This window comes from Myxine glutinosa, chromosome 13 (assembly GCF_964187855.1).
Source record: "Myxine glutinosa chromosome 13, kmMyxGlut1.1, whole genome shotgun sequence".
NCBI classification, from domain to species: Eukaryota; Metazoa; Chordata; class Myxini; order Myxiniformes; family Myxinidae; genus Myxine; species Myxine glutinosa.
Window position 1 is genome coordinate 58365766 of NC_136273.1, and position 26582 is coordinate 58392347.

At 48.9% G+C, this 26582-nt stretch overlaps 2 protein-coding genes across 3 annotated transcripts in view; both read left to right on the plus strand.

Annotated features, from left to right (window-relative positions):
• Window positions 1–8967, plus strand: part of LOC137415452 (procollagen C-endopeptidase enhancer 2-like) — a 40546-nt gene extending 31579 nt beyond the window's left edge. For both annotated transcript variants that reach the window (XM_078767107.1, XM_078767108.1), the window contains exons 8-9: window positions 7997–8164; window positions 8399–8967. In XM_078767107.1, coding sequence (XP_078623233.1) covers window positions 7997–8164; window positions 8399–8532 — 302 coding nt within the window. In that variant the 3' untranslated portion in view covers window positions 8533–8967. The remainder of the gene's footprint in view (window positions 1–7996; window positions 8165–8398) is intronic.
• A 2361-nt stretch (window positions 8968–11328) lies between these two features.
• PAQR9 (progestin and adipoQ receptor family member 9) overlaps window positions 11329–26582 on the plus strand; it is a 47759-nt gene continuing 32505 nt past the window's right edge. Inside the window, exon 1 of the mRNA XM_078767551.1 lies at window positions 11329–11605. The gene's annotated coding sequence lies outside the window, so the exon portion shown is untranslated. The remainder of the gene's footprint in view (window positions 11606–26582) is intronic.

Genomic DNA, 26582 nt, shown 5'->3' on the forward strand with positions numbered 1-26582 from the left:
AATTGAAATGTACAGATAGGTGATGTAAAATAAAACATTTTTTCAAAAATTTTGAATTTTGCACTCATTGACCTTTGACCTTGATTAGTGACCTAATTACGCATTTTTGGGCTTGGCAAACAACAGATTCGTATTCAGCACGAAAAACTACCCCAGAAAAAGTGGTTTGCTTGCTTTTACTCAAAAATGCCTCATGAATTCACGTTTCCCAGAAATTTGACTAGACTAAATGCAGTGTTCTGGGCCCAATCCTATTCCTCATCTTCATCAATGATCTATCTGACTCTGCAAAATCCCCTTTATCGATTTGCTGATGACTCCACCCTCTGCCGTGACATCCCTCATCCTTAAGACAGGAAGGCTGTCAGCTTCTTCCCTCTCTTCAGACCTAGAAAAAAAAATCACAAGCTGATCAAACACTTGGAATAAGTCTTTCAATCCTGACAAATCTCGCACTCTCTGAAAGGACTGTCGGGAAACCCCTCCCCCATCAACCTTCATGAGGAAGTACAGTCATTCAAACTCGTGGGTCTCACTGTCAGCCATGATCTTTCTTGGGCATCCTCCGGCATACAAAGTCCTTCCTCGGCATAACTGAACTCCTATCCACCTACAACGCTTTCATCCTCAACTTGATTGAGTACTGCTGTCCCCTCTAGGCTGGCTCCCTTGTCTCACACCTTGCTTAGCTTGACGTTATGCATCAGGCCTTAAAGATCATTGGAATCTCCCACATTGAAGCTGAGTCTATGGGCTGATCATTTCACCATCACAGACAGGTCGATAGTCTCCCCGTCTTCTACCACGTCCTTTCTGGTCTTACACCCTCTACTCCTTCTGTGCTTTGGCCTTCAGGTTTCTGCAGGGCACACACAGTCCACCATTAATCCCCTGATGGTGAAACTACCTAAATCCAGGATCACTGTTCACCTCCACTCATTCGTTCTTGTTGTTTTTTTTCCACACCTGTGGAATCAACTTCCAAAGTCTCTTCAATCTCATCCTTCCCTCCAGGTCTTCAAGACAGCTGTTCACCACCATCTCAGATCATCCCCAATCCAAAACCATGATCTTTTCTGCCATCGTTGACCCACTCAAATCCCTCCTCCATCCAAATTTCCAGTTTTCCCTCCTTGGAGTTAGTTTTCTTCTGTATTCATCTTGTCCACACCGTACATCCTCTCTTGCCACCCATTCCTCCCGAACCCTCTGTTTGTCCAAGTCTTCCTCTATCTTGGCCTTCTACTCTGCTGTTGGTGTTTGCCTCCTCTCTCTCCTAAAAAATCCAGATCAGTACAAAATGACAGAATGACATTGTCTGTCAGTGGGATGGGGGTACTGGATGACATAATGTGAAGGGATCTGTAAAATTAAGAGGGTTTTGAGAGAGTCAGACATCGTTTATGCAGACGACGAACAAGAATGAGTTCAAGATACTGTCATGAGGTACTCAAGCCTCCCCTGGGAGAGCAGAGGGTTCCATTTCTGGCAACACGTTGATTGTGCAAGTGGAGGAAGATTTAAAAAAAAAATCCAGAAAGGAGAGCAGCCTTGTGTGCCACTGGCAGTGGGCTCGACAAGCAGAGCAGGATTCCATACTGGATTGAATGCCCAAGATATCCAGGAAAACGTTGATTTTGTGGCGGACACGAAAGCCCACTGGCGTGGTGACATCATTCCGCGCACCAAGTGGGCGGCGGCCACGCCCGAGGGGTAGGCGTGGCCTCAGGATATACACTGGGCGCGCAGCCCGGAGCGCGCCAGTGCTACAGTGACCTCTTGTCAATAAAGACACTTTTGTTTAACCGCGTTGTCCGCTTCCTCCTTGGTAGCAAGTCGCGCGCGTAGCACCACGCTTCATTGGTGACTCCGACGTTTTGGTCAGCCGTCACTGACCACCCGAACCCGCCACAGCCATGGCAACCAACGCGGTAGCGATAAAGCTCCCCGAGTTCTGGGAAGCTCAAGCGGAGATCTGGTTCCTGCAGGCCGAAGCCCAGTTCAGGCTTCGACGCATCACGGCGGATGAGACACGCTACTGCCACGTGGTCGCCTCCCTCGGGGCCGGCGCGGCCGCCCACGTCGTGTCGGTCCTGAGGAACCCACCGGCCCACGACAGGTACGGGGCGATCAAGCGTCTCCTCCTCGCCACGTTCATCCTCACCGTGGATGCACGGGCCGATCGCCTCTTGGACCTTCCCGAGCTCGGTGACACACGACCATCGGTCCGAATGGACCACATGCTGTCGCTCATGGGCGACGAAACCCCGAACGCTCTATTCCGGGCATTATTTCGACGCCAGCTGCCGGCACGAGTCCGCCTCGCGTTGGCCGGTTCCGCGACAACGGAACCCCGTGAGTTCGCGGCCGACAAGTTCTACGCGGCTTTGGACACGCGGGCGAGTTTCGGTGCGGCCGTAGCGGCTCCCGAGCCCGAACCTCCTGCGGGTACCCACCCCTGCTCCGAGGGGCGCCTCGTGGCGGCCGCCACGCCCCGCCCACCACCACCGCGGAAACCGCGGCCTCCGGCTTCGCCACAAACCTGGTGCCATTTCCACGCTAGGTTCGGCCACGAGGCTCGGCAATGTCGCCCGCCGTGCTCATTCGGCAGGTCGGGAAACGCCCGGGCCGGCCCTCGGTAGTGGCACTGAGCGCCGGCCGATTAAACAGCCTCCTATACATAACGGACACCTTATCCGGGCACCGTTACCTGTGCGACACGGGAGCGCAGGTGAGTGTCGTTCCCGCCGGTACGTCCGACAAGCAGTCCGCGGGCCAGGGCCCCGCGCTGCTTGCCGCCAACGGTACGCCCATTCGCACGTACGGAAAACGCTGCCTTTCTCTGCGGTTCGGAGGGCAGGTTTTCCGGTGGTCGTTCGTCACTGCCGACGTGCCTATGGCACTGCTCGGCGCGGACTTCCTCTGTGCCAATGGCCTGTTGGTCGACGTCAAGCACAGAAGGCTTGTCCAGGCTGAGACGTTCAGCTCGCTCACGTGCGCGCTGCCCGCCTCGTTGAGCAGCTCACTGAGCGGCTCATCGAGCGGCTCGCCGAGCGGCTTGCTGAGCGGTTCCGTTCCGGCCAGGTTCATCTGCACGCTTCCGGCAGCGAACGAATTCACCCGCCTCCTCGCGGGTTTCCCGGCCCTCACGAGGCCCACCTTCTCGGCGGGGACCGTCAAGCACGGGGTGGAACATCACATCCCCACCGCCGGGCCACCGGTCTACGCCCGGGCACGCCGCCTCGAGCCGACGAAGCTCGCGGTAGCGAAAGCGGAGTTTGCTATGCTGGAGCGGCTCGGCATCGTGCGGCGCTCCGAGAGCACTTGGGCGTCGCCGCTCCACATCGTGCCCAAGCCCGGCAGGGGATGGCGACCGTGCGGGGACTACCGCCGTCTCAACGACGCCACCACCCCCGACCGCTACCCCGTCCCCCATATTCAGGACTTTTCCGCCCGCTTGGCGAATATGTCCTTCTTCTCGTAGGTGGACCTCATACGCGGTTACCACCAGGTACCCGTCAGGCCGGAGGACATCCCGAAGACGGCTGTCATCACTCCGTTCGGTCTTTTCGAATTTCTTCGGATGCCCTTCGGTTTGAAGAATGCGGCTCAAGCGTTCCAGCGCCTCATGGACAGCGTCTTGCGCGACTTGGATTTTGTGTACGTATACCTGGACGACATCCTCGTCGCAAGCGCGTCCCACGAAGAGAACCTACACCATCTCCGCACGCTCTTCGAACGTCTGGGCCAGCACGGCCTGATCGTGAACCCCGCCAAGTGCCGGTTTGGTGTCGCCGAAATCGACTTTTGGGGCAACGCGTCACCAGGCACGGGGCCGTCCCCCTACCGGCCAAGGTGGAGGCAGTGAAAGGGTTTCCGTGCCCCCGCACGATCAGGGGGCTCCAGGAGTTCCTGGGCATGGTAAACGTTTACCATCGGTTCCTGCCCCGCATCGCCCAGCTCCTGCGCCCCCTGCACGAGGCCTTCCGGGGGAAGCCGGGCAAAGGTGACATCACCTGGACCGAGCAGATGGACGCGGCGTTCGTGGGCGTGAAGCTCGCCTTGGCTAACGCCACCATGCTCGCGCACCCGGCGCCCGATGCACCGATCGCCCTCACCACCGACGCTTCGGACTACGCGGTGGGCGCGGTGCACGAGCAATGGGTGTGTGGTGCCTGGCAACCGCTGGCGTTCTTCAGCCGGCAGCTTCGCCCGCCCGAACGCCGGTACAGTACCTTCGACCGCGAGTTGCTCGGGCTCCACCTGGCGGTCAGGCACTTCCGCCATCTGCTCGAGGGCCGTGCGTTCATGGCCTTCATCGACCACAAGCCACTGGTGTTCGCGATGGGCAAGGTCGCCGAGCCGTGGTCGGCCCGGCAGCAGCATCACCTCTCGGCCGTGTCCGAATACACGACGGACATCCGGCACGTCGCGTGGAAGGACAACCCGGTGGCGGATTGCCTTTCCCGGTCCGTTGCCCACGCGGTCCACCTCGGCATCGACTATGCCCGGATGGCGGCGGACCAGGCCGCCGACCCCAACGTCCAGGCCTTGTGGACCGCAGTTACGGGCCTCTGCGTCACCGAGGTGCCATTCAATGGCGCGGGCACGGCCCTCTGGTGCGACGTCTCCCTCGGGCGGGCTCGCCCCATCGTGCCCGCGGGCTGGCAGCGCCGGATTTTCGACTCCATCCACGGCCTGTCCCACCCGGGCACGAGGGCCTCCCAGAGGTTGATCGCCGACAAGTTTGTCTGGCATGGCCTCCGGAAGGCCGTCCGCGGCTGGGCCAGGACGTGCCTCGCGTGCCAGCGTGCGAAGGTGCACAGACACACCCAGGCCCCATTGGCCCCGTTTGCGGTGCCGGAACGTCGGTTTGACCACGTTCACGTGGACCTGGTGGGACCTCTGGCCCCCTCGCGGGGTTTCACCCACGTCCTGACCATGATGGACCGCACCACCCGGTGGCCGGACGTCGTGCCTTTGGCCTCAACGACGGCGGCGGACGTCGTGCAGGCGTTCATCGCCACCTGGGTCGCCCGGTTTGGCGCCCCCTCGGACATCTCGTCCGACTGCGGCCCCCAGTTCACCTCGGAGCTCTGGGGGGCGGTCGCGCGGGGGCTCAGGGTCCAGCTGCACCGCACCACGGCCTACCACCCCCAGGCTAACGGCCTGTGCGAGCGGTTCCACCGCTCGTTGAAGGCCGCGCTCCGGGCGACCCTCCGCGACGGCGGCTGGGTCGACAGGCTCCCCTGGGTCCTGCTGGGCCTCCGGACGGCGCCCAAGGAGGACCTGTGCGCATCCGCGGCGGAGTTGGTCTTTGGACAACCGCTGCGGGTGCCGGGCGAGTTCCTCCCTGACCCCACGGCACCTTGGTCCGCGGCGCAGGAGCGCTCCGCGCTGCAGGAGACCGCCCGGAGGTTCGCTCCGGTGCCGACGGCGCACCACGGGCACCCACCCACGCACGTCGCCCCGGAGCTTCGCACCGCGGAGTATGTCTTCGTCCGGCACGACGCCCACCGGACACCACTGCGGCCCCCTTACGACGGGCCTTTCCGCGTGCTGGAGACCGGGGTGAAATTCTTCACCTTGGACATCGGCGGTACTCCCGACCACGTCTCGGTGGATCGACTCAAGCCGGCCCACCTCGACGTGGACCACCCACCGCCGGTGGCTCGGCCTCCGCGTCGGGGCCGCCCCCCGGCGGGAGGACCCCCAGCACCGCCCAGCACCGCCGGCATGCCGCCCCCCGGTCCGGCACCCATCCCGGGTACAGCCGGGGGCATCCCAGCTGGCATCCCTGCACCCCGGACGCCACCGGTCGCCAGAGGGCACTTCGGCCGGGTCATCCGTTTGCCCCGCAAATTGGCCCTCCAGGTGCGCGGGAATTCTGGGGGGGGCGCGTGTGGCAGACATGAAAGCCCACTGGCGTGGTGACATCATTCCGCGCACCAAGTGGGCGGCAGCCACGCCCGAGGGGTAGGCGTGGCCTCAGGATGTACACTGGGCGCGCAGCCCGGAGCGCGCCAGTGCTACAGTGACCTCTAGTCAATAAAGACACTTTTGTTTAACCGCGTTGTCCGCTTCCTCCTTGGTAGCAAGTCGCGCGCGTAGCACCGCGCTTCAATTTCATTAAACCCTTGATGGCATCAGCCCACGGGTCCTAAAATCCTGCTCTGCCGCTCTATCTCACCCTCTCTCTGTTCTTTTCACCCTATCTTTTGCTCAAGGTCATCTGCCAGCATCCTGGAAATCAGCAAACATTACCGCTTTACACAAAAAAGGTGCAAAAACAGATCCTTGCAACTACAGACCAATCAGCCTGCTCCCAATTATCAGCAAAGTCATGGAATCCATCATTGCTTCGGATATGAAATCTTTCCTCTTCTCCAATGGCTTGATCTCTGATCATCAATTTGGTTTCAGACCAGGTCACTCTACTCTGGACATGCTGCTTCTGCTGTCTCAACAATGGATGGAGGTCCTCAATGCCAAACAGGAAATCAGAGCTGTCTCCCTTGACATATCACGTGCCTTTGATACGGTCTGGCACCCAGCTCTGCTCACCAAACTCTCCTCCTATGGTATCCATGGAAATCTCCATGCATGGCTTGCGGACTTCCTCTCTGGTCGTAGTCAACGTGTGGCCCTGAATGGATTTCTCTCATCTCCCCTTCCCGTTCAGGCTGGAGTTCCCCAAGGCAGTGTGCTGGGCCCTGTGCTTTTTCTGGTCTTTATCAATGATCTCTCCGACTCTCTGGAAAATCCTCTGTATCTCTTTGCTGATGACTCCACTCTCTGCCGCTCCATTCCTCTTCCCTCAGATCGGCAGTCTGCAGCCTCCTCACTCTCTGAAGACCTGGACAAAATCACAGACTGGTTAAACATGTGGAACATGTCTTTCAATCCTGACAAATCTCACACTCTTACTATGTCTCTCCGAAAAGATCGACTGGACAACCCTCCCATCTACTTTCTCAACAATCCTCTCCAAGAAGTTCTGTCGCTCAAGCTTTTGGGTCTCACCATCTGCCATGATCTTTCTTGGGAAAACCACATTTCCAAGCTGGCCTCCAAAGCCAGTCGCCGACTGGGCATCCTCCATCGTGCGAAGTCCTTCCTAGGCACACCTGAGCTCCTCACCACATACAAGGCTTTCATCCGCAGCTCAATGGAATACTGTTCTCCCCTATGGGCTGGTGCTCCTGCCTCACACCTGGCTCGGCTTCACGCTGTTGAATCCAAAGCTTTCAGAATCATTGGAATCTCCCGCGATGAAGCTATCTCTGAGGGCCTTTCACTCACTCACCGCAGGCAGGTAGGTGGTCTTTCTGTCTTCTACCGACTCCTCTCCGGCCTTGCTCCCCCAGCTCTCTCTGTGCTCTGTCCCCCAAATATTCCTACAGGTCGCACAAGATCTGCCAGCCACCCTCTGATGGTTAAACTGCCGAAATCTCGGCTCTCTGCTCACCTTCACTCTTTCATTCCTCTTTTCTCCCGCCTCTGGAACAAACTCCCACACTCACTTCAATCACACTCCTCCCTCCAGGTCTTCAAAACAGCTGTTCACCACCATCTCTTATCTTCCCCCATCCAAAACCTTGATCTTTTCTACCCCCACTAATTCACCCCAGATACACCTTGTTTGAAATTCCAACTTCTTTCCTGGAAGTCTTGGCAGTGTCCATATGTTTTATACCTCTCCCACTCCCCCCCCCCTTCCCATGCCTTCCCCCCAAAGCCCTCTCCCTCCCACAGTTCTCTCAATGTCTCCATGTCTCTCGGTCCCTGCTCTCAAATGTTGTGTTTGTGTCCTTCCCCCTCTCTCCCCATCTTGTCTACCGCTCCCGATGTTATTTGTTTTGTGTGTCTGTTTGTCTTTCTGTGTGATTAATGTTCGCTCTTTCACGAGCCTCGATCTTGTATACAAAAAAAAACCAAAAAAAAAAACCCTTGCAATCGGTGATTAATTGCATTGCATATCCATCTGTTTTCTCAGTGATTGTTGGTACAGTGTCATGGGTGCGACGACGCGGACCAGGAAGAGCAATTGATCTGCGAGACATCAGGCTCTTTAAAACCGGAAGTCTGCTTGTGAGGCGGGTTGGAGAGGCAATGAGCAGCACCCTACAAACCGCTTGCCCTGCCTGTCCCCATCTCGAATCAGGTCATGACATAATCCGAGATTCAAAAAGACACCAAAATGCACAATCACATAATTATAGTTTTGGATTCTTCTCTTCGCTAGCTTCATGATGCATTGTTCGTAAAATAATTCCATTGTCATATTCTGGAATAGCTATTGAATTATAAACATGGCAGTTTAATCCAATATTTGTTAACTCTCCTATGACCTCCATCTGTTCTTACTTGTGACTCGGCTCTTCCCTTTCTCTCACAGGTGGGCGGTACATCTTCATGGGAAAGGTGATGGCGGGTGGCGTGGGAGCAATCGGGCCTACCAGCTTTGTGTGGCCCAGTGAGGGACACATTTTTAGCAGACTTGAAAATCTCTTTCGCCAGCAAAAATGCTAGGCCCACAGACCCGTTGCTTTCCTTCCTCGTTTCCCCACCATTCTCAGTCTGCTTCTCTATGTTGACAAAAATCTCAGAGATGTTTAATCTTATAGAGATGTTTAAGATAATGAGAGGTGTAGACCAAATACTAGTAGAATATTTTTCAGCAGAAGTAACAATGATAGCACAAGGGAACACAGTGATATAGTAAAAAAAAGAAAAGAGGAGAGTTACTTCATCCAGAGTAGTCAACGCAGGACATGGTACGCCTGGAAAGATAGTCCACACATGCAAGGTAGCTATAGATAGGTTTAAACTAGAATTACATAGGTACCTGGAAGTATTGTGGATACAGGGGTACATTGTCGATGTTTGTTCATCACCCGACAACAGTCTTCGTCCCCCAACCCGACCAAATAAAAAACAAGTTTAAATAAATCGTGTGCATCTGGACTTTGATTCCTAACTTTCAGCTGCAAACACACACAGTTCTACGTGATTACGCGAGAAACCTTTGGCTGTTGTCATTCAAATCCAATATTCTCGAGATTAACCAAGTACGGTTGTCTATGCCGCCCCAGAGTCATGTGAGAAGTTACCTCTTCTTTACCTTATAGCTATACCTTGAGACAGGCTCACTGACTGAGCCCCTGCCAATCCCTGTATGCCACGTTTTAGTGTTTACCCAGACGGCACAATAAGACTGCTGTCTGTCTCTATTTTATTGAAATTTGCCCTCAACAAGGCTGAGAGCCACTAAATGTGAAGGGCTACAAAGACCAAGAATGACCGACGCACTGTGGTCGTAACCGGCGACAAAATGCCGTAACGGGCCGATTGGGAAACACACATTTAATGCGCTATTATAAGATTAACTTGACACCTGTCATCCATGTCAGCCTCCGCCACGGTTATATCAGAATGAGCCGATTCATCACACGGTCACGGATTATTTAATCCTAATATGGGATCGTTCAAAAATTACACAATGCTATTTTTTACTTTTGTGGAAGGGAATACTGAGCGTGCTGACAGGCTGATTAAACTGTACTAGTAACTTTCATTGGACATTGAATGGATTTTTTTGGGGTCCCTCATCGTGAATAACAGTTGACCCAACAAAGCCAATGGAAATCTGACACAACAAAACCAGGCGGTGTATAATCAGCAGAGGCCTGCATGCCTGATGTCTTAGGCCCACTAGAAAACCAAGATGATGGCAATATTATTTTGTCTGAGTGTCATGGTGGGTAAACTATATGTTGGGTGGGGGTGGGGGTGGGGGTGGGGGTGGGGGTGGGGCGGGGGGGGGGGAGGAATTGCCACTACTCTGCACCAGATATGAAATTCTAAGTGCACTTCTACTCATTTAACCGACCTTCATAGGATGACAGGCAGAGTCAACACCACCTGCCCAGTAGGCACACAGACATTGGATCCACGTTGAATGAACGTCAAGATTCGACGTTGACCCGAGGTTGAAAACGAGTTGGATTTGCAAATTGGATCAACGTCATTTTTCCAATGTTGAATAAACGTCGTAACAATCCTAACAACGTCGAAACAACGTCACACTTTCAACGTCGATGTGGGGTCGAACAACCAACATTGAAACAATGTCATTTATTCGATTAAAAAATCAAGCCAAGTTGCCAACGGTGAAACAACGTTGCATGACTGCCGGGTTTTGGTCTCAGGTTGGGTTTTGGTTGTCCGACGTCGCGACCTCATTCCAACCGTTATTCGACGTTGAAACAACGTCGTGTGCCCGCTGGGTGGTGTTAATTCAATGGCTGACCAGGATTCGAATTCAGGAGCCAAAGATCCCAACTCAGCCATCCCAACCATTAAGCCAACACCAGGATTCCATGGTGGGTGGAGTCAAGCAAAAAAATATGGGTGTGGCCCAGCAGCTGTCCGACCAATGGGTGCACGTTTCAAAAATCGACCTCCAACAAGAACCACAGCAACAACCATGCACAGCTCTTGTAGACCCAGGTGGCAGGTAAAAAGAAGAGCTAAAACTGGCAAAACAAAAGCTTAACCTCATCCTAAACCAAGGAATCCTCTTCAGAGGACCCATGATTAATACAAGTTTATAAACATGTGAAACCGAACAAATTAGCCATTCAATGAAAGGAAATGACGAGCGATTACGTCATTAAAATATGACGAGATCTTCGAATCAAAGTATTGTTCAGAACAGCAGTGTCGAATTGATCACGTGATAGTACTGTATTAACCAATGGTAATGTTCACATTAACTATTGTGTCTTTGTTCTCCGCAGGTTTACAAACGAAAATAACTTTAAACTCCCGAGAACTGCACGACGGAACGGACATTGATACACGACGTTGATTTCGCGCGAGATCAAATGTATGAAGGAGACACGTGTAGGTCGTCGCTGCGGAGAGCGCGAGCTCTCCTGTATGACGTCAGAATCACGGAGAAAAAGCCGTAGGCGGGGCTGCGAGGCCACGTGACGAGCATCAGACCAGCCTATTGGCTTAATCTCGGGAAGCCTTTGGGCTTTTAACTGAGGGCGCCGCATGTTTTGATTGGATTAGAAAATGGAAGGGGCGGAGTAGAGCTATCGGGGGTATTTATCGATTCCCTTTGGCATCGATTTGAAATTAAAAACTTTAGATTTTTGTTTTTTTGTTAACAGTTTGCAGAAACATATACCGGTAGCTGGTGACCTGGTATGCTCTTAATGTTACTGTTTATCAATTTATCAGAAAATTATTGCTTTGTGATAAAATTATAGCACTGGTACCTTATCCGTGAGTCGCAAGCTTGCTCCGTTTTATGACGTAATAGCAATAGGTGCAAAGGCGGCGTGACGCATTGTGCGGGAACATAAAGGGAATTGGCGGGAGATTAAATGATATTCGCCGAGCCACAAGGGCAGAGCTTCGGAAGGTCAATCAAGCTAAAAATAATCAGATATTTCTATCCAAATAAAACCGCAACTTGCCCTTCCTGTGCGTGTTCAAAATGTCTCCGTTGGCTTGAAGGAACGAACGAGCGAACGGCCATCAGGGATCCACCTCGATCGTGACGTCATCTATTCGCAGGTAGCCGTGCACGGTGAGTTCGCTGCACGATGGTTAACACTCTTACACCTCGTCCTCATCCATTGCTTCTTCGTCCTCGTACTGTATTCCACATATTCTACTGTACACAAAATCGAATTCAATGTCAAATCGTATATTTCTCCATCGATATATAGTTATTAATACATACACACCTACACACTGCACACATCTTTAATTACATCCATTTTCATCTTGAATTACAGGAGAAGGGTCACATTGACTCCCATAGTAATTCATGATGACCTTCAACAATGGAACTGACTGAAAAGGAAGGACACAGGCTCCATCAAGGAGAGATTATATTGATCTGGGCCTTCTACTGCAGAAACAGCAAGGCAGCTGAAGTCAGATAGATCCAGGACACACACACACACACACACACAAACACACACATACACACACACAGATATATATAAATTTTTTATTATTATTATTTATAAAAAAAATATATATATGTATGTGCATTTATGTATATGTATGTATGTATATGTATATGAACAGTAGATGCATCGACATCGACATCGAGGCAAATCTGTGCCTCGACACAATCCTGTCTCTGAGCTCTACAGGCAGTTCCTTCGACCTCATGGCTTGGTTTGTGCTCTGATATGCATTGTCAGCTGTGAGACCTTATATAGACAGGTGCGTGCCTTTCCAAATCATGTCCAATCAATTGAATTTACCACAGGTGGACTCCAATCAAGGTGTAGAAACATCTCAAAGATGATCAAGAGAAATGGGAGGCACCTGAGCTAAATTTCAAGTGTCATAGCAAAGGGTATGAATACTTATGTCAATGTGATATTTCAGTTTTTTCTTTTTAATAAATTTGCAAAACTTTCTAAAATCCTGTTTTCTCTTTGTCATTATAGGGTATTGAGTGTAAATTGATGAGGGGAAAAATGAATTTAAACGATTTTAGCATAAGGCTGCCACATAACAAAATGTGAAAAAAGTGAAGGGGTCTGAATACTTTCTGAATGCACTATATATATATAAATATACATATGTATATAAATATGTATATGTATATGTATATGTATATAAATATGTATATGTATATAAATATACATATGTATATAAATATGTATATGTATATAAATATGTATATGTATATGTATATAAATATGTATATGTATATAAATATGTATATGTATATGTATATGTATATAAATATGTATATGTATATAAATATGTATATGTATATGTATATAAATATGTATATGTATATGTATATGTATATAAATATGTATATGTATATAAATATGTATATGTATATGTATATGTATATAAATATGTATATGTATATAAATATGTATATGTATATGTATATAAATATGTATATGTATATAAATATGTATATGTATATAAATATGTATATGTATATGTATATGTATATAAATATGTATATGTATATAAATATGTATATGTATATAAATATGTATATGTCTATAAATATGTATATGTATATAAATATGTATATGTATATAAATATGTATATGTATATAAATATGTATATAAATATGTATATGTATATAAATATGTATATGTATATGTATATAAATATGTATATGTATATAAATATGTATATGTATATAAATATGTATATGTATATAAATATGTATATGTATATAAATATACATATGTATATAAATATGTATATGTATATAAATATGTATATGTATATGTATATAAATATGTATATGTATATAAATATGTATATGTATATAAATATGTATATGTATATAAATATGTATATAAATATGTATATGTATATAAATATATATATGTATATAAATATATATATGTATATAAATATGTATATGTATATAAATATGTATATGTATATGTATATAAATCCCAGTTGATAATGTAATTGCACATCGGCTGCCAGCCTTTTAATACCTTCGGGGATGAGATGGAACTGCTGTACAGTGAAGTGCCAGACTGCCGTATAAGTGGCCTTGTTTTGTGCAGCACAATGTCCTTCAGCTGGTTTGTTAAGCCAGCTGTGTCGTCTGCTTGCCTTGAATTGGTGACCAGAGTATGGTCATTTTACAAGAGCAAGACTTTTATAGTCGAGGGGGTATCTTCACTAATCTCTCAATTTCCTGTATGATCGGGTGCAGCATAAGCATGCGTCGGGTCCTCGAACAGTAGATGCATCGGATCAGATGATTCATCAAAACTATTCTGCGTATTAGGATGGTTATTCCAAACAGAATTTGGCCGTAAATATATGAGGGTAGTTCAAGGTTTACGTGGATTTTTCAACACTATAAATTAAAATGTATACGGTACAGGGAAGTTGATTAGAGTTCAGCTTTTTCGTTTTTGAGGAAGTTTTTGGAGGAAGTCCTACACGTACACGTACACACTTGCCCCATTGAGGTGGTTGCTCCTTCGTTCGATCTGCATAAAATCTTTGGAACAGGTGTGGAAACCTATCAGGAAAAATGGTGATGCTACCCAGATGGCCATGTGAGTAGTCCAACAAGTCGTTGACTGTATGGGGAGTGATTTGGTACTTATCATCCCATCCTTGCTATGGTAGTCATAGGCTGTGTGTGGGGTTGGAATGGGAGTTATTTGGTACTTCACCAATTCCCATGTTGGCTGGAGTGTAGTTGTGATCACATTTCCCACCTGATGGATGAGCATTATCATGCAGTAAAGTTACATTTTGAGACACCAAACCTGCCTGTTTACACATTACTTGTCTCACTTTATTGCATACTAGCAAAATAACCCATTCCCAGTGATGGCAAAAACTAGTCATGGTGGTGGCGAGAATAACCATAGGAGATGACAGTAAGACAGTTGTCCGGGGAAATTCAATCCATCCTGTAGTGCTCGACTTCACCAAAGGTGGCGCTATTCAAGTCAACTGCAACAGCGAGGAAGTATACCCCCATTGTAGCGGCTACCGCTGGGTATACACAATCGCCTTGCACCTACCGAGGACGCGGAGCGATCACCATGCCGGGCTCGCCCAGGACGCCCGGGCACGCCCAGCCTCGCCTTTCCAGGGCTCGTCCAGGACGCCCGGGCATGCCCGCTCTCGACTTGCCAGGCCTCGTCCAGGATGCCCGGGCACGTCCAGACTTGCGTTTCCAGGGTTCGCCCAGGACGCCCGGGCTCGCCCAGCCTCGCCTTTCCAGGGCTCGTCCAGGACGCCCGGGCATGCCCGCTCTCGACTTGCCAGGCCTCGTCCAGGACGCCCGGGCACGTCCAGACTCGCCTTTCCAGGGTTCGCCCAGGACGCCCGGGAACGCCCGGTCCCGCCTTTCCCGGGCAAACGCTCCGGGATAATGTGTATATATTGTTACTGATCGCGGTTTAGATGTTACTTTGCCGAGCGAAGGCTCCGCGACCAAACAGTTACTCCCCGATTAGAACCCGATTTCACCCAAACGTTGGCCGGATCGCACCGCGGCTGCTCAATGAGGGAAAAGACTAAAACGACGAATGCAAAGAGGAAGACGAAGGCAAAGAAAGGTTTGGAAATACTACTGAATTTATTGACTATTTACACACATAAGCAAAAAGAAAGCAGTCACGTTTATTTACAAGCACATAAGACGCAGGTGACACAGTGAAAATACAAGCTTATACAGACTTAATTAACCCAGGACAGAACAAACAAAACAAACTCACGTACACAAGAAGGATGGAATGGCAGGAGGTGGATGGCTGGAGGGAGAGGAGGGTCCAAGGGGGTCCTGCAGCACAACTTGCGCGTTTAGCCGCCACCGTTCCTTCACGGCCTTGCTCAAACCGCCGTTCAGGCCCCCAAGCTGCTGTTGTGGCTGCTGTGGACGTCGCGTGCTTTTCCAGGCCTTGTCCGACTCGTCTGGTCCAACCCTCAACTCTTTCTTGGCCCACTCACTCTTTACCACCGACTCCTCACCGCAACCAACGCAACCAACTGACCACCACCACCGACTCCTCACCGCAACCAACGCAACCAACTGACCACCGACTCTACTGACTGACTCTTCACGACTCTCTCCTTGACGACCGACTCACTTGCTTCTTGCGTGCGCGCCTTTTATAGCGCCCCCAGCGATTAAGCCGCCGGCCTTCAGGACACGCCCATCGGGGTGCTCACCTCGGCCCTGGTTGGTCGCGCGACCCTCTGGCTCCGCCCTTGATGACGACGGGCGGGCACGCCTTTCTTCTCCGACGAGAGCACATGTTCAATGGTGGTTTTGGAGGGGAGGTAATATGGGCAATCGAGGCTCGGCAATGACGAAAGGGGATGTGAAAGGAATGGGGATTTTGGGGATGGGAATGAAAGGGGATCTATTCTCTTTCACTGGTGCAATGGAGTACTTCAATTAATGGGAGACACAGCCTTACCCTAAAACACAGAATAAGAGATAACTATCAACAGGGGTATTCTATTACTTGGCTGACGTGTATGCTTGTGGACTAATTATGGGATGCCCTTTCACCTTTACACAGCTCCGGAGGCAGGGGGTGCAGAATAACCAATAATAACAATAATACAGCACACAATAAAAAAAAATACAGTTCTCATCTCCGCAACACTGCACCCTCCTCCTCTTAGGTACGGCCCAGGCCTACAACTTTTATTTAGTGTGACACGTAGGTGTAGTTCCCTCTACTTTTAACCTGACCCTGAGTGCGACAGTTTTAAAACATAAATAAATGTGTCCCGCTGCTCCATTGCACCCTGCCTAACAGACTTACGCCCACAGTTAACCGAATTGCGGAATGGTCTTCAAACTATACACTGACGGTGGGAAGCATTATTTACAATTGACGCTACTTTATTTACAAAACGCAACCCAGGACCTGTGATTGTTCTTTCTGGGGGGGGAGACAGTCTGCTCTGCATCGACGCACCATTAAAGCACCCAAAAAACGCACCAATACAAGCACCCTCAAGCACCAATCGGTGCAGTCACCATAGTTCATCAGTGTTCAATGAATAAAAATAAAATCAACAACCCCTAACCCTGCAGGTGATCTCTTGCTCTTCGGCTCCCTCTGCTGGTTATTATTATTTGGTCTTCCAGATGTTGTAATTCCTTTGCTTTGCTTACTGGCGGCCTATTTGTATTAAAACTTGCACCCAATGTGTCCATTTTAATTTATTTTATTTATGGCCCACAGGGCCGACTAGTGTGGTTCACCTGTGGGGCATCGGTGCCCTGTGGCCAAGGTCCGCCAGCAAGATTTCGGGCCCTCATGGCCGGTTCCAGCAGAGGGGCCATGCCCCAACCCATGGGGTCCATAAGTGGTGCTCGGCCACAGACCTGTGGTCCATAATGTGGTGCATCGATGCAGACAGCTGGTTCTGGGAATTTCGGGCGCACAATGGCCGACCCACGCATGCTCCCCTCGGCACCCAATGGCGCACAGGTCATGTGGGAGACAAAAAGAGAGACAATTGAGCGAGGGGTAAGGTCACAAGGGTACACATCAATAAGGCAATGCAAGGCGAAATGCGTACGGAGGGCGAAGTGAGAAAGCTCGTCCCTACCGTACGTCACCCCCTGTCACCTACACTACCCTTGCCCTTACCCCATTTGTACAAAAATCTACACATTACCAATCCGTCGCTACTGTCACGTCTTCCCCATATTTCCCCTATACCAAATTCGTCTCCACAATCCCTCTACTTCAAAATTTGCCATCACCCAATTCATCATCAATCCTCATAAGGAGGAAGAGATGGAACATCAAGCACAATGTCACACCCACGTCATGATGCGTCTCACAATCCAAACATTTGCATCATAAAAATAATCAAAACATGGCATGGTGTGGAGTACCTGTCACCTCAGGTGAGTGGATGCAGATGGTGCGAGGAGACTTCATCCTAACTACTTTCTAAATGACATTAACACACTTTACACTACCCGGGGTCTTCCCCCGCCAATCCATTGGCCAACTTACACTATGGGTTCTAAAAACCAATTCCCATTGACCAAACTGTGGTGCTTCTCAATTTGGGGTCTCACTCCCCCGATTCATCTCCCGGTGCCCTCGCACAATTTCTGGGCTGCGACGTGTAGCTCTCCCAGCAGGTCTACCCACCTGCACACCTCCACCACTGCAGTTGCTACCCGAGCTTACCTAGCTCCTCACCCTAACCTAACTAACTGGGGAAAGCCCCTCCTGGCTCTGTCACCCCACTCGGTGCCCTCTGGCACTGGGCTACCCGGGTCCGTCCTCCGGATCCTCGGGCCCCATCCACAACAACTACTACCGGCTCCCAGAGCCCACCTGCGGCCTCACCTGGCCGACATCCTCACAGTGGTGGAGCGCCCAACCAACTACACACACTAACAGGCTACACGCCCAGCCATTTCCACAACACTAATGCACCCATCCAAAGACCATTCTTTCACCCGCACCACAGATGCCAATATCCAACCACAATTTACCTGTACCCTCTACCTAACACTTACACTACCCGCCCCGGGTATCCATGATGGGGGTCCACTCTTCCCCCATTCACACCTTCGCACCATCCACTCCACTCCACAATTTCCACCATACTCACTCCACGACCATCCATTCCACTACTCCATACCATTTATTCCATACACCTGTCCTCCATTCACCTGTCGTTGCACACCTGTGCAATCATACCTGGTGCCACCTGCACCCTCCTCCTCTTCCTGGACCATTTGGTCAACACAACACACATCACCATCACTCACTCATACACTGCTCCACACACCTGTTCAGCTGCACACCTGTGCAATCACACCTGCTCAATCCTCAAACACACGGCATCATCTCAGCTAACTACTCCCCTCTGAAACTTGCGCTTCCCAGTTGTCCCTTTAAACTATTGCGCTCCCACGTCATTATCATCCACACTAATCTACCTGCGTCCCCACTACAGGTATCCTTGTCACTAACTAACCTTAACGTCACCTAATGTCATCTTCGCTAGATCCCTACACACCATATCCTAACCCACCCGGGCTAGTTTTCACTGCCATACACCCCATAAACTATAGCGCATTTGCCCCACTGTGAGGGATGGTGGATTTGCCATCCCACCACATCGGGGAGGTCCTACTATCAATTTCGCTCGTCCAAATCCAACAAATCAAAAATTTGTCATTTACTGCTAATCACCGTACCATCAACAAATTTTGCTTTTTTTTCTAATTTCGGGGCCAAAACACTATCCTCATCACCCGTCTACTTATTACATCCTCTCGGTGCGCCAATTCACGTCTACAGCCCGGCTTCGTACAGCCGAGCAATGAACGCGGGTCGTTTTGTGCCAGCGGCTGGATACGTCCCGCATTCGGGGCAGGGGCGGGGGCTTACCCGGGCCGAGATCCCACGCACCACCTCGGCGTGGAGCCATCCAATGTCCCGATCTCGACCTGCCGGCACGTCTCAATAGAAAGTGGTCGCCATGACGACCCTTCCTATCGGGCTACCCGCTCCGCCTAGTGGAGCACGGACGCGGCCGTTCCAAGCGAGGCCCAGCGTGGATCGCGTACGGCGGTCCTTTCGAACCCGCCGCGGCCCGGATCCCCGCTGGTTCTCGCGGCACGCGAAGCCCGGCACGCACCGAGGGCCCGATTCGGCTATAAGTCGTTCTAACCTCTAACCCGGTTACCGTCGATGCCTCACCTGGATGCTTACGCGCATACGCTACCCCTTTCTTGCTCATACCTCCAGCTGTTCCCATGCTCCTCGTACCTTTCCTTTCACACCTCGGTACACTCATTCCGCTCACCGACTTGGTCACACACCTGACCACCGAACACCTTGGCACACATTCGTCGCTCGCACATCTCACCAACACACCTCTTCGCGCCCCTTCCTCCGTCACCTCCTCTGTGACAATCACAGGTGTGCTTTCACCCGCACACCCAACCACGTGCCTCATGACCAAATCAAGTGTGCATTCCCACACACGCTCTACCATTCCAGGTGTGCATCCTTCCATTCCAGGTGTACATCCTCGCTCACCTGTCACAACCAACTCACCCTCCGTGCCACTCTCACTACTTTCACCTCCATTCTTGACAGCGCACTCACCCTTACTCTCGACAGCACACTCTTTCCTCATGCACCTGTCCGTTACACACCTTTCTCGCGCACACTCTCGCGCACCCTCTTTCGTTACTTCCTCCGTAACACTTACCACACCGCGCTTCCATGTACCCCCTCGCACACGCGCTTCGACCAACTCACTCTGGACGGCACACTCACTCCTCGGCGTGCACTTTTTCCTCACACACCCCATGGTCGGACATTCTCGCACACCTCTTTTTTCGCACACCAGACCTGTCGCACACTTCACCAACGGCCTTTCACGAACACCCGGATCCAAACCAATCCCCAAGCCGACTGAAGCTTTCCTCACATCATGTACATTTCCGATTATATCGCCACTCACCTTGGCACCTCGTCTCCGCACCTCCTTTGCCACCTGCAAACTCTTTATTTGGTTAGTGAGCAGCACATCATGAGTTGAGCACCGACCTTGTACATATTCCATTACTTCCTCCTTTATCTCCCTCTTAGTTTCTGTCCGTCCCTTCTTAATTTCACTCACCTCTTCTAGCACCTCCTTTAACTTTTGCTTCACCTCTTTTATTCCTCGGTGCGTCTCCTCAAGTTCGTCCTCTAAGGCTACCGTGACCGTCTCTATGTGCATCCTCACCTGCCGGTCCTTTGTCTCCATTATCTCTGTCACCTCGTCCACCCTCATTGTCAGTCCCTCACGTACCATCTGACATTGCCTCTGTGTCGCTATTAATTCGTTTTTAATTTCTTTTTGTGTCGCCTTTAACCCTCCTAGTACCGCAGTGTTCCTTTGAACCTGCTCCACTAACTCCGTCTGTCCCTCTGTCAGCTGTTCCACCTCCTCCGTCAGATCTTCTATTCCCCCTTGTAACTTTGCCGTCCCATTTCTCACCTCTTTCTCCATACGCTTCTCACCTCGCTTTACCTCCTCGTGTAGCCCCGAAACCTCCTCACCTACACCTCGTCGTATCTCCTCCATCTCTTTTGTAGATGCCACCCTCATCTGTCCCAATTCATCCCTCTGAGCATCCAATTTGGTTTCTACCCCGATTTTTACCTCCTCTATCTGCTCTCCCATTCGTTTGATTTCCCGGGCAGATTGTTCCCCCATTTCCCGCAATTTGTCCTCCATCCTATTTTCTAACCCCATTAACCCATTTTTCACCTCTTTTATCCCGTTGTCTAACCCCTCACCGGTACCCCTCACTTCGTCCCTCATTACCCCCATTTGGCCCCCCATCTCTCCCATACTGCTTTTCAAACCTCTAATTTGGTCTCCCAATTGCTCACTATTCTTTTCCATAAGGGCCTTCATTTGCATCATAAAAAGGTTCAAATCCACTAGCGGCGCTGCTGCGGTCGCGGGCGCGGCAAAATTTGGTGCCGCTCCACCCACATGCGCGAGGACGCCATTTTGCGCGCCTGATACTCCCTCAACCGCCTCCTCATTGCTCCCCTCCATTTGATCCTGGGTTACTCCTAACCCCTCTATCTCTCCCACCGGCATCCCGTCGCCTTGACCAGCCATGGCGCGATTTCAAAGTTCAGGTTTTGTAAAACAAAACAAATTTCGGCCGCTCCAAATTTTGACCAAATTTTTTCTAGATGTTTTAAAAATTTGGTTCGGGCCCCGAATCTCACTCCCAGACACCCATTGTTACTGATCGCGGTTTAGATGTTACTTTGCCGAGCGAAGGCTCCGCGACCGAACAGTTACTCCCCGATTAGAACCCGATTTCACCCAAACGTTGGCCGGATCGCACCGCGGCTGCTCAATGAGGGAAAAGACTAAAACGACGAATGCAAAGAGGAAGACGAAGGCAAAGAAAGGTTTGGAAATACTACTGAATTTATTGACTATTTACACACATAAGCAAAAAGAAAGCAGTCACGTTTATTTACAAGCACATAAGACGCAGGTGACACAGTGAAAATACTAGCTTATACAGACTTAATTAACCCAGGACAGAACAAACAAAACAAACTCACGTACACAAGAAGGATGGAATGGCAGGAGGTGGATGGCTGGAGGGAGAGGAGGGTCCAAGGGGGTCCTGCAGCACAACTTGCGCGTTTAGCCGCCGCCGTTCCTTCACGGCCTTGCTCAAACCGCCGTTCAGGCCCCCAAGCTGCTGTTGTGGCTGCTGTGGACGTCGCGTGCTTTTCCAGGCCTTGTCCGACTCGTCTGGTCCAACCCTCAACTCTTTCTTGGCCCACTCACTCTTTACCACCGACTCCTCACCGCAACCAACGCAACCAACTGACCACCACCACCGACTCCTCACCGCAACCAACGCAACCAACTGACCACCGACTCTACTGACTGACTCTTCACGACTCTCTCCTTGACGACCGACTCACTTGCTTCTTGCGTGCGCGCCTTTTATAGCGCCCCCAGTGATTAAGCCGCCGGCCTTCAGGACACGCCCATCGGGGTGCTCACCTTGGCCCTGGTTGGTCGCGCGACCCTCTGGCTCCGCCCTTGATGACGACGGGCGGGCACGCCTTTCTTCTCCGACGAGAGCACATGTTCAATGGTGGTTTTGGAGGGGAGGTAATATGGGCAATCGAGGCTCGGCAATGACGAAAGGGGATGTGAAAGGAATGGGGATTTTGGGGATGGGAATGAAAGGGGATCTATTCTCTTTCACTGGTGCAATGGAGTACTTCAATTAATGGGAGACACAGCCTTACCCTAAAACACAGAATAAGAGATAACTATCAACAGGGGTATTCTATTACTTGGCTGACGAGTATGCTTGTGGACTAATTATGGGATTCCCTTTCACCTTTACACAGCTCCGGAGGCAGGGGGCGCAGAATAACCAATAATAACAATAATACAGCACACAATAAAAAAAAATACAGTTCTCATCTCCGCAACAATATATTGCTGCCCGATAAACGGGCTTTTCAGAGTACCCGAGTTGATTTGACACAATAAAGAAACTCGGACGAATTCCAGCTTTTTGTCACGTCCATTCTTCCGATTTACGTTGGAGCACAGCTCCTACACCATCATATTTCCCGGTGGCCGAAGGAGAGCCGCTAACACTGCTAAAACCTGGCTGGATAACCTTTTACCTATTTGCCAAATTTGGTTCAAATCCATTCAGAGGTGTATGGATGTATAGGTAACATACAGACAGACAGACAGACAGATCGGCATTTATAGTTATGGATTAAATAAGTCACTGTGGTATCGTGTAAGTATAGTTTTCTCTACATACAACAAATTCCATCTGAGTTAAACCATGAATGTCGCAAAGCACTAGTGCGATAAGTAAGATGTGAGGCAGGAGCCCCATCCCAAAGGGGAGAGCAGTACTCCATCAAGCTGTGGAGGAAGGACTTGTAGGTAGATGTGAATCCACGTGTGCCAAGGAAAGACATTGCATGATGGAGGACGTCAAGTCTGCGACTGGTTTTGGAGGCCAACTTTGAAATGTGGTTTTACCAAGAAAGATCATGGCTGATAGTGAGACCCAAAAGCTTGAGTGACTGAACCTCTTCAAGAAGATTGTAGGTTAGAGCAGGAAGTTGTAATTTGTTCAGGACGTTGACGATAACTCGTCTACTCTTGGTGAAAGACACCGCGGGGATCTTTAAAATCCACCAACTAATGCCGGTATACGGGATGTCCTGCTTAACGTCCATCTGATGGACGACGCACACAAGTTTGAGAAGCACTCTACATTCACTGTGTTCACAATTGTATTTGTAGAGCACGCACAAACTTGAAATAGAACACTCGCACCCCCAGCGTGTTTAGCATTCCTGTCTCAGCCCATATCTCTCTTGTTCAAATCCATGCATTGTATTTATTTATCTATTTTTAAGTGGTGAAGCCGCATCAAAATTTGGCTATGTCCGTCCGTCCGACATAAAAGAAGAAGAAGAACCTTTCTAACCCATTGTGTGTAATTCTAAAGTGTAATTCTAAAGGGTTCTAAATGGTGATTCTAAAGTGTAATTCTAAAGCGTAATTCTAAAGGGTTCTAAAGGATAATTCTTATGGGTTCTAAAGTGTAATTCTAAAGTGTAATTCTAAAGGGTAATTCTAATGGGTTCTAAAGTGTCATTCTAAAGTGTAATTCTAAAATGTAATTCTAAAGGGTAATTTTAATGGGTTCTAAAGTGTAATTCTAAAGGGTTCTAAATTGTGGTTCTGAAGGGTTCTAAAGGGTAATTCTAATGGGTTCTAAAGTGTAATTCTAATGGGTTCTAAAGTGTCATTCTAAAGTGTAATTCTAAAAGGTAATTCTAATGGGTTCTAAAGTGTCATTCTGAAGGGTAATTCTAATGGGTAATTCTAAGGGGTTCTAAAGGGTAATTCTAAAGGGTTCTAAAGTGTAATTCTAAAGGGTTCTAAATTGTGGTTATGAAGGGTTCTAAAGGGTAATTCTAATGGGTTCTAAAGGGTAATTCTAATGGGTTCTAAAGGGTTATTCTAATGGTTTCTAAAGGGTAATTCTAAATTGTAATTCTAAGGGGTTATAAAAGGTCATTCTAATGGGTTCTAAAGGGTAATTCTAAGGGGTTCTAAAGGGTAATTATATGGGTTCTATATGGCAATTCTAAAATGATCTAAAGGGTAATTCTAATGGGTTCTAAAGGGTAATTCTAAAGTGTAATACTTATGGGTTCTAAAGGGTAATTCTATGAGTTATAAAGGACAATTCTAAAGTGATATAAAGGGTAATTCTAATGGGTTGAAAGGGTAATTCTAAAGGTTAATTTTACAGGGTTCTAAAGTGTAATTCTAAAGGGTTCTAAAGTGTAATTCTAAACGGTTCTAAAGTGTAATTCTAAAGGGTTCTAAATGGTGATTCTAAAGGGTTCTAAAGTGTAATTCTAAAGGATTCTAAATGGTGATTATAATGGGTTCTAAAGTGTAATTATAAAGGGGTCTAAAGTATAATTCTAAATGGTTCTAAAGTGTAATTCTATAGGGTTCTAAATGGTGATTCTAAAGGGTTCTAAAGTGTAATTCTAAAGGATTCTAAATGGTGATTATAATGGGTTCTAAAGTGTAATTATAAAGGGGTCTAAAGTATAATTCTAAATGGTTCTAAAGTGTAATTCTAATGGGTTATAAAGAGTAATTCTAGTGGGTTAAAAAGGGTATTTCGAAAGGATTCTAAAGGGTAATTATATCGGGTTCTAAAGGGTAATTCTAATGGGTTTTGTTCGTTTCTAGGCTTTGCCTATTTCATATTAAAAATGCCAAACTGAACCGCTTACTTCAGACCCAGGTGCGATGTTTTTTTTACAGGGCTGGCAGGATGGTCTAGACTCTAGAGGTATGCACAATTACCTCTAAGCTGGCTAGCTAGCCCGGGTTCGAATCTCCTCCAGCTATAAACTGTAGTCCCGGTGTTTCACAGGCAACGATTCATCAATGTATGTATCGTCCCTTAGATGGACATTAAACTGGACGTCCCTTGCGCTGGCATTAGTTGGTGGGTGTTAAAGATCCAACCACATCCCTCACAACGAATAGGCAAGCTCTCACCTGCACCATGAACAAATTACAAATCCTGCCCTGACTTCCTGAGCTGGAGTGGCCAGCCGACTGGGATTGTAGACTCGTCAATGCTTGGGCAGCACCAACGCTTGGCACATGATACATAGAGCATGGCACATGATGATGATGATTTAGATTATGAATTGGATGCTGTAATAAAATTCATGCAAAATTGTACTGAAGCTTTCTGACGTCCTCGGCCTGCATAAGTCACATGCAAATTATCGTGGGTATTGAAACCGAGTTTTATTTAACATTGATCTCAGGCTCCTGACGAAGCATCTACATCAGATGCATGCAGGACAAAGACATTAGGAGACAGCATTGCACTTTGATGTGAATGGGCAATGGACAAATCAACATAATACGTGGGATTTGAACCTGGGATCTCCAGGTTAGGTGCTATGTGCGTTTAGATGGGAATGGAAAATAGGCGAAGCTGAAGATTTGGATCCGACGAGGTAAAGAACCAACCGATCTTAAACATGGAGAATCGTTCCTTGAAGCCAAAGATTGGAGACATTGCCATCACGTTGCACCTTGCAAAGCCAGTGGTGGGTGACGTTGTTTTTTTTTTGCCCAAAATTGAAGACCTTGAGCCACGCCAATGTTGGGAATAGGTGTGACAGGCTAAAATTATTGCCAGATTGAGGCAGAGGAACCTTAGATATCAGCAGGAAGAGTTGTTCTGTATGATTCTTCTGCTGCAATTGGATGTATGCACCGATTGGTGACATAATATTCTTCCCACTTATCTTTGATACAGGGAAGCTCGGACATAGGAGAAAGACATCTCACCCATCATTTATTTTCCTACAATTGGAGAATCCATGTCATGAAATAAAAATAAATTAATATCCATTCTTATCTGTTTCAGGTTGATGTTCATCTCTTCACTGGCTTCCTCTTCCTTGTCATTCCTGTTTCGTTTCTTTAGAGAGTATGAAGTGTGGAAGCCTATCCTGTATACCAGCTTGCCCTTTCTCCATACCTCTGTTGTTTGTTCAATAGGAGCTGTATATTTATTACGTATGCCGGTAGGTGTTTTTTTTAACCACTTTCCCCATAATGCCCCACAAATGTCCCTTTCCTTGCCCCTTTTCACTCCTTCCTCTCATCCTCCTCTCTCTTTTCTCCCTTTCTTCAACCCCCCACCCCTACATTATTTTCTCACCTCCAAAAGCCCAAAGTATCGAGGATGAAATCTCATTGTGATGATTTCATTATATGATGAGGACCAAATCTCAGCATCATGGGATTTAAATTTTTTTAAATATCTTCTTTTTTTGTTAACAGAGTCGAAACTCGTGGATGAGCAAACGAACAGCAGGGATGAAGAGCAAAATAGACGGACACTTGGAGAAATAGGACATGTGGAGAAGAATGAAAGCCAGGGGAGGTCGCA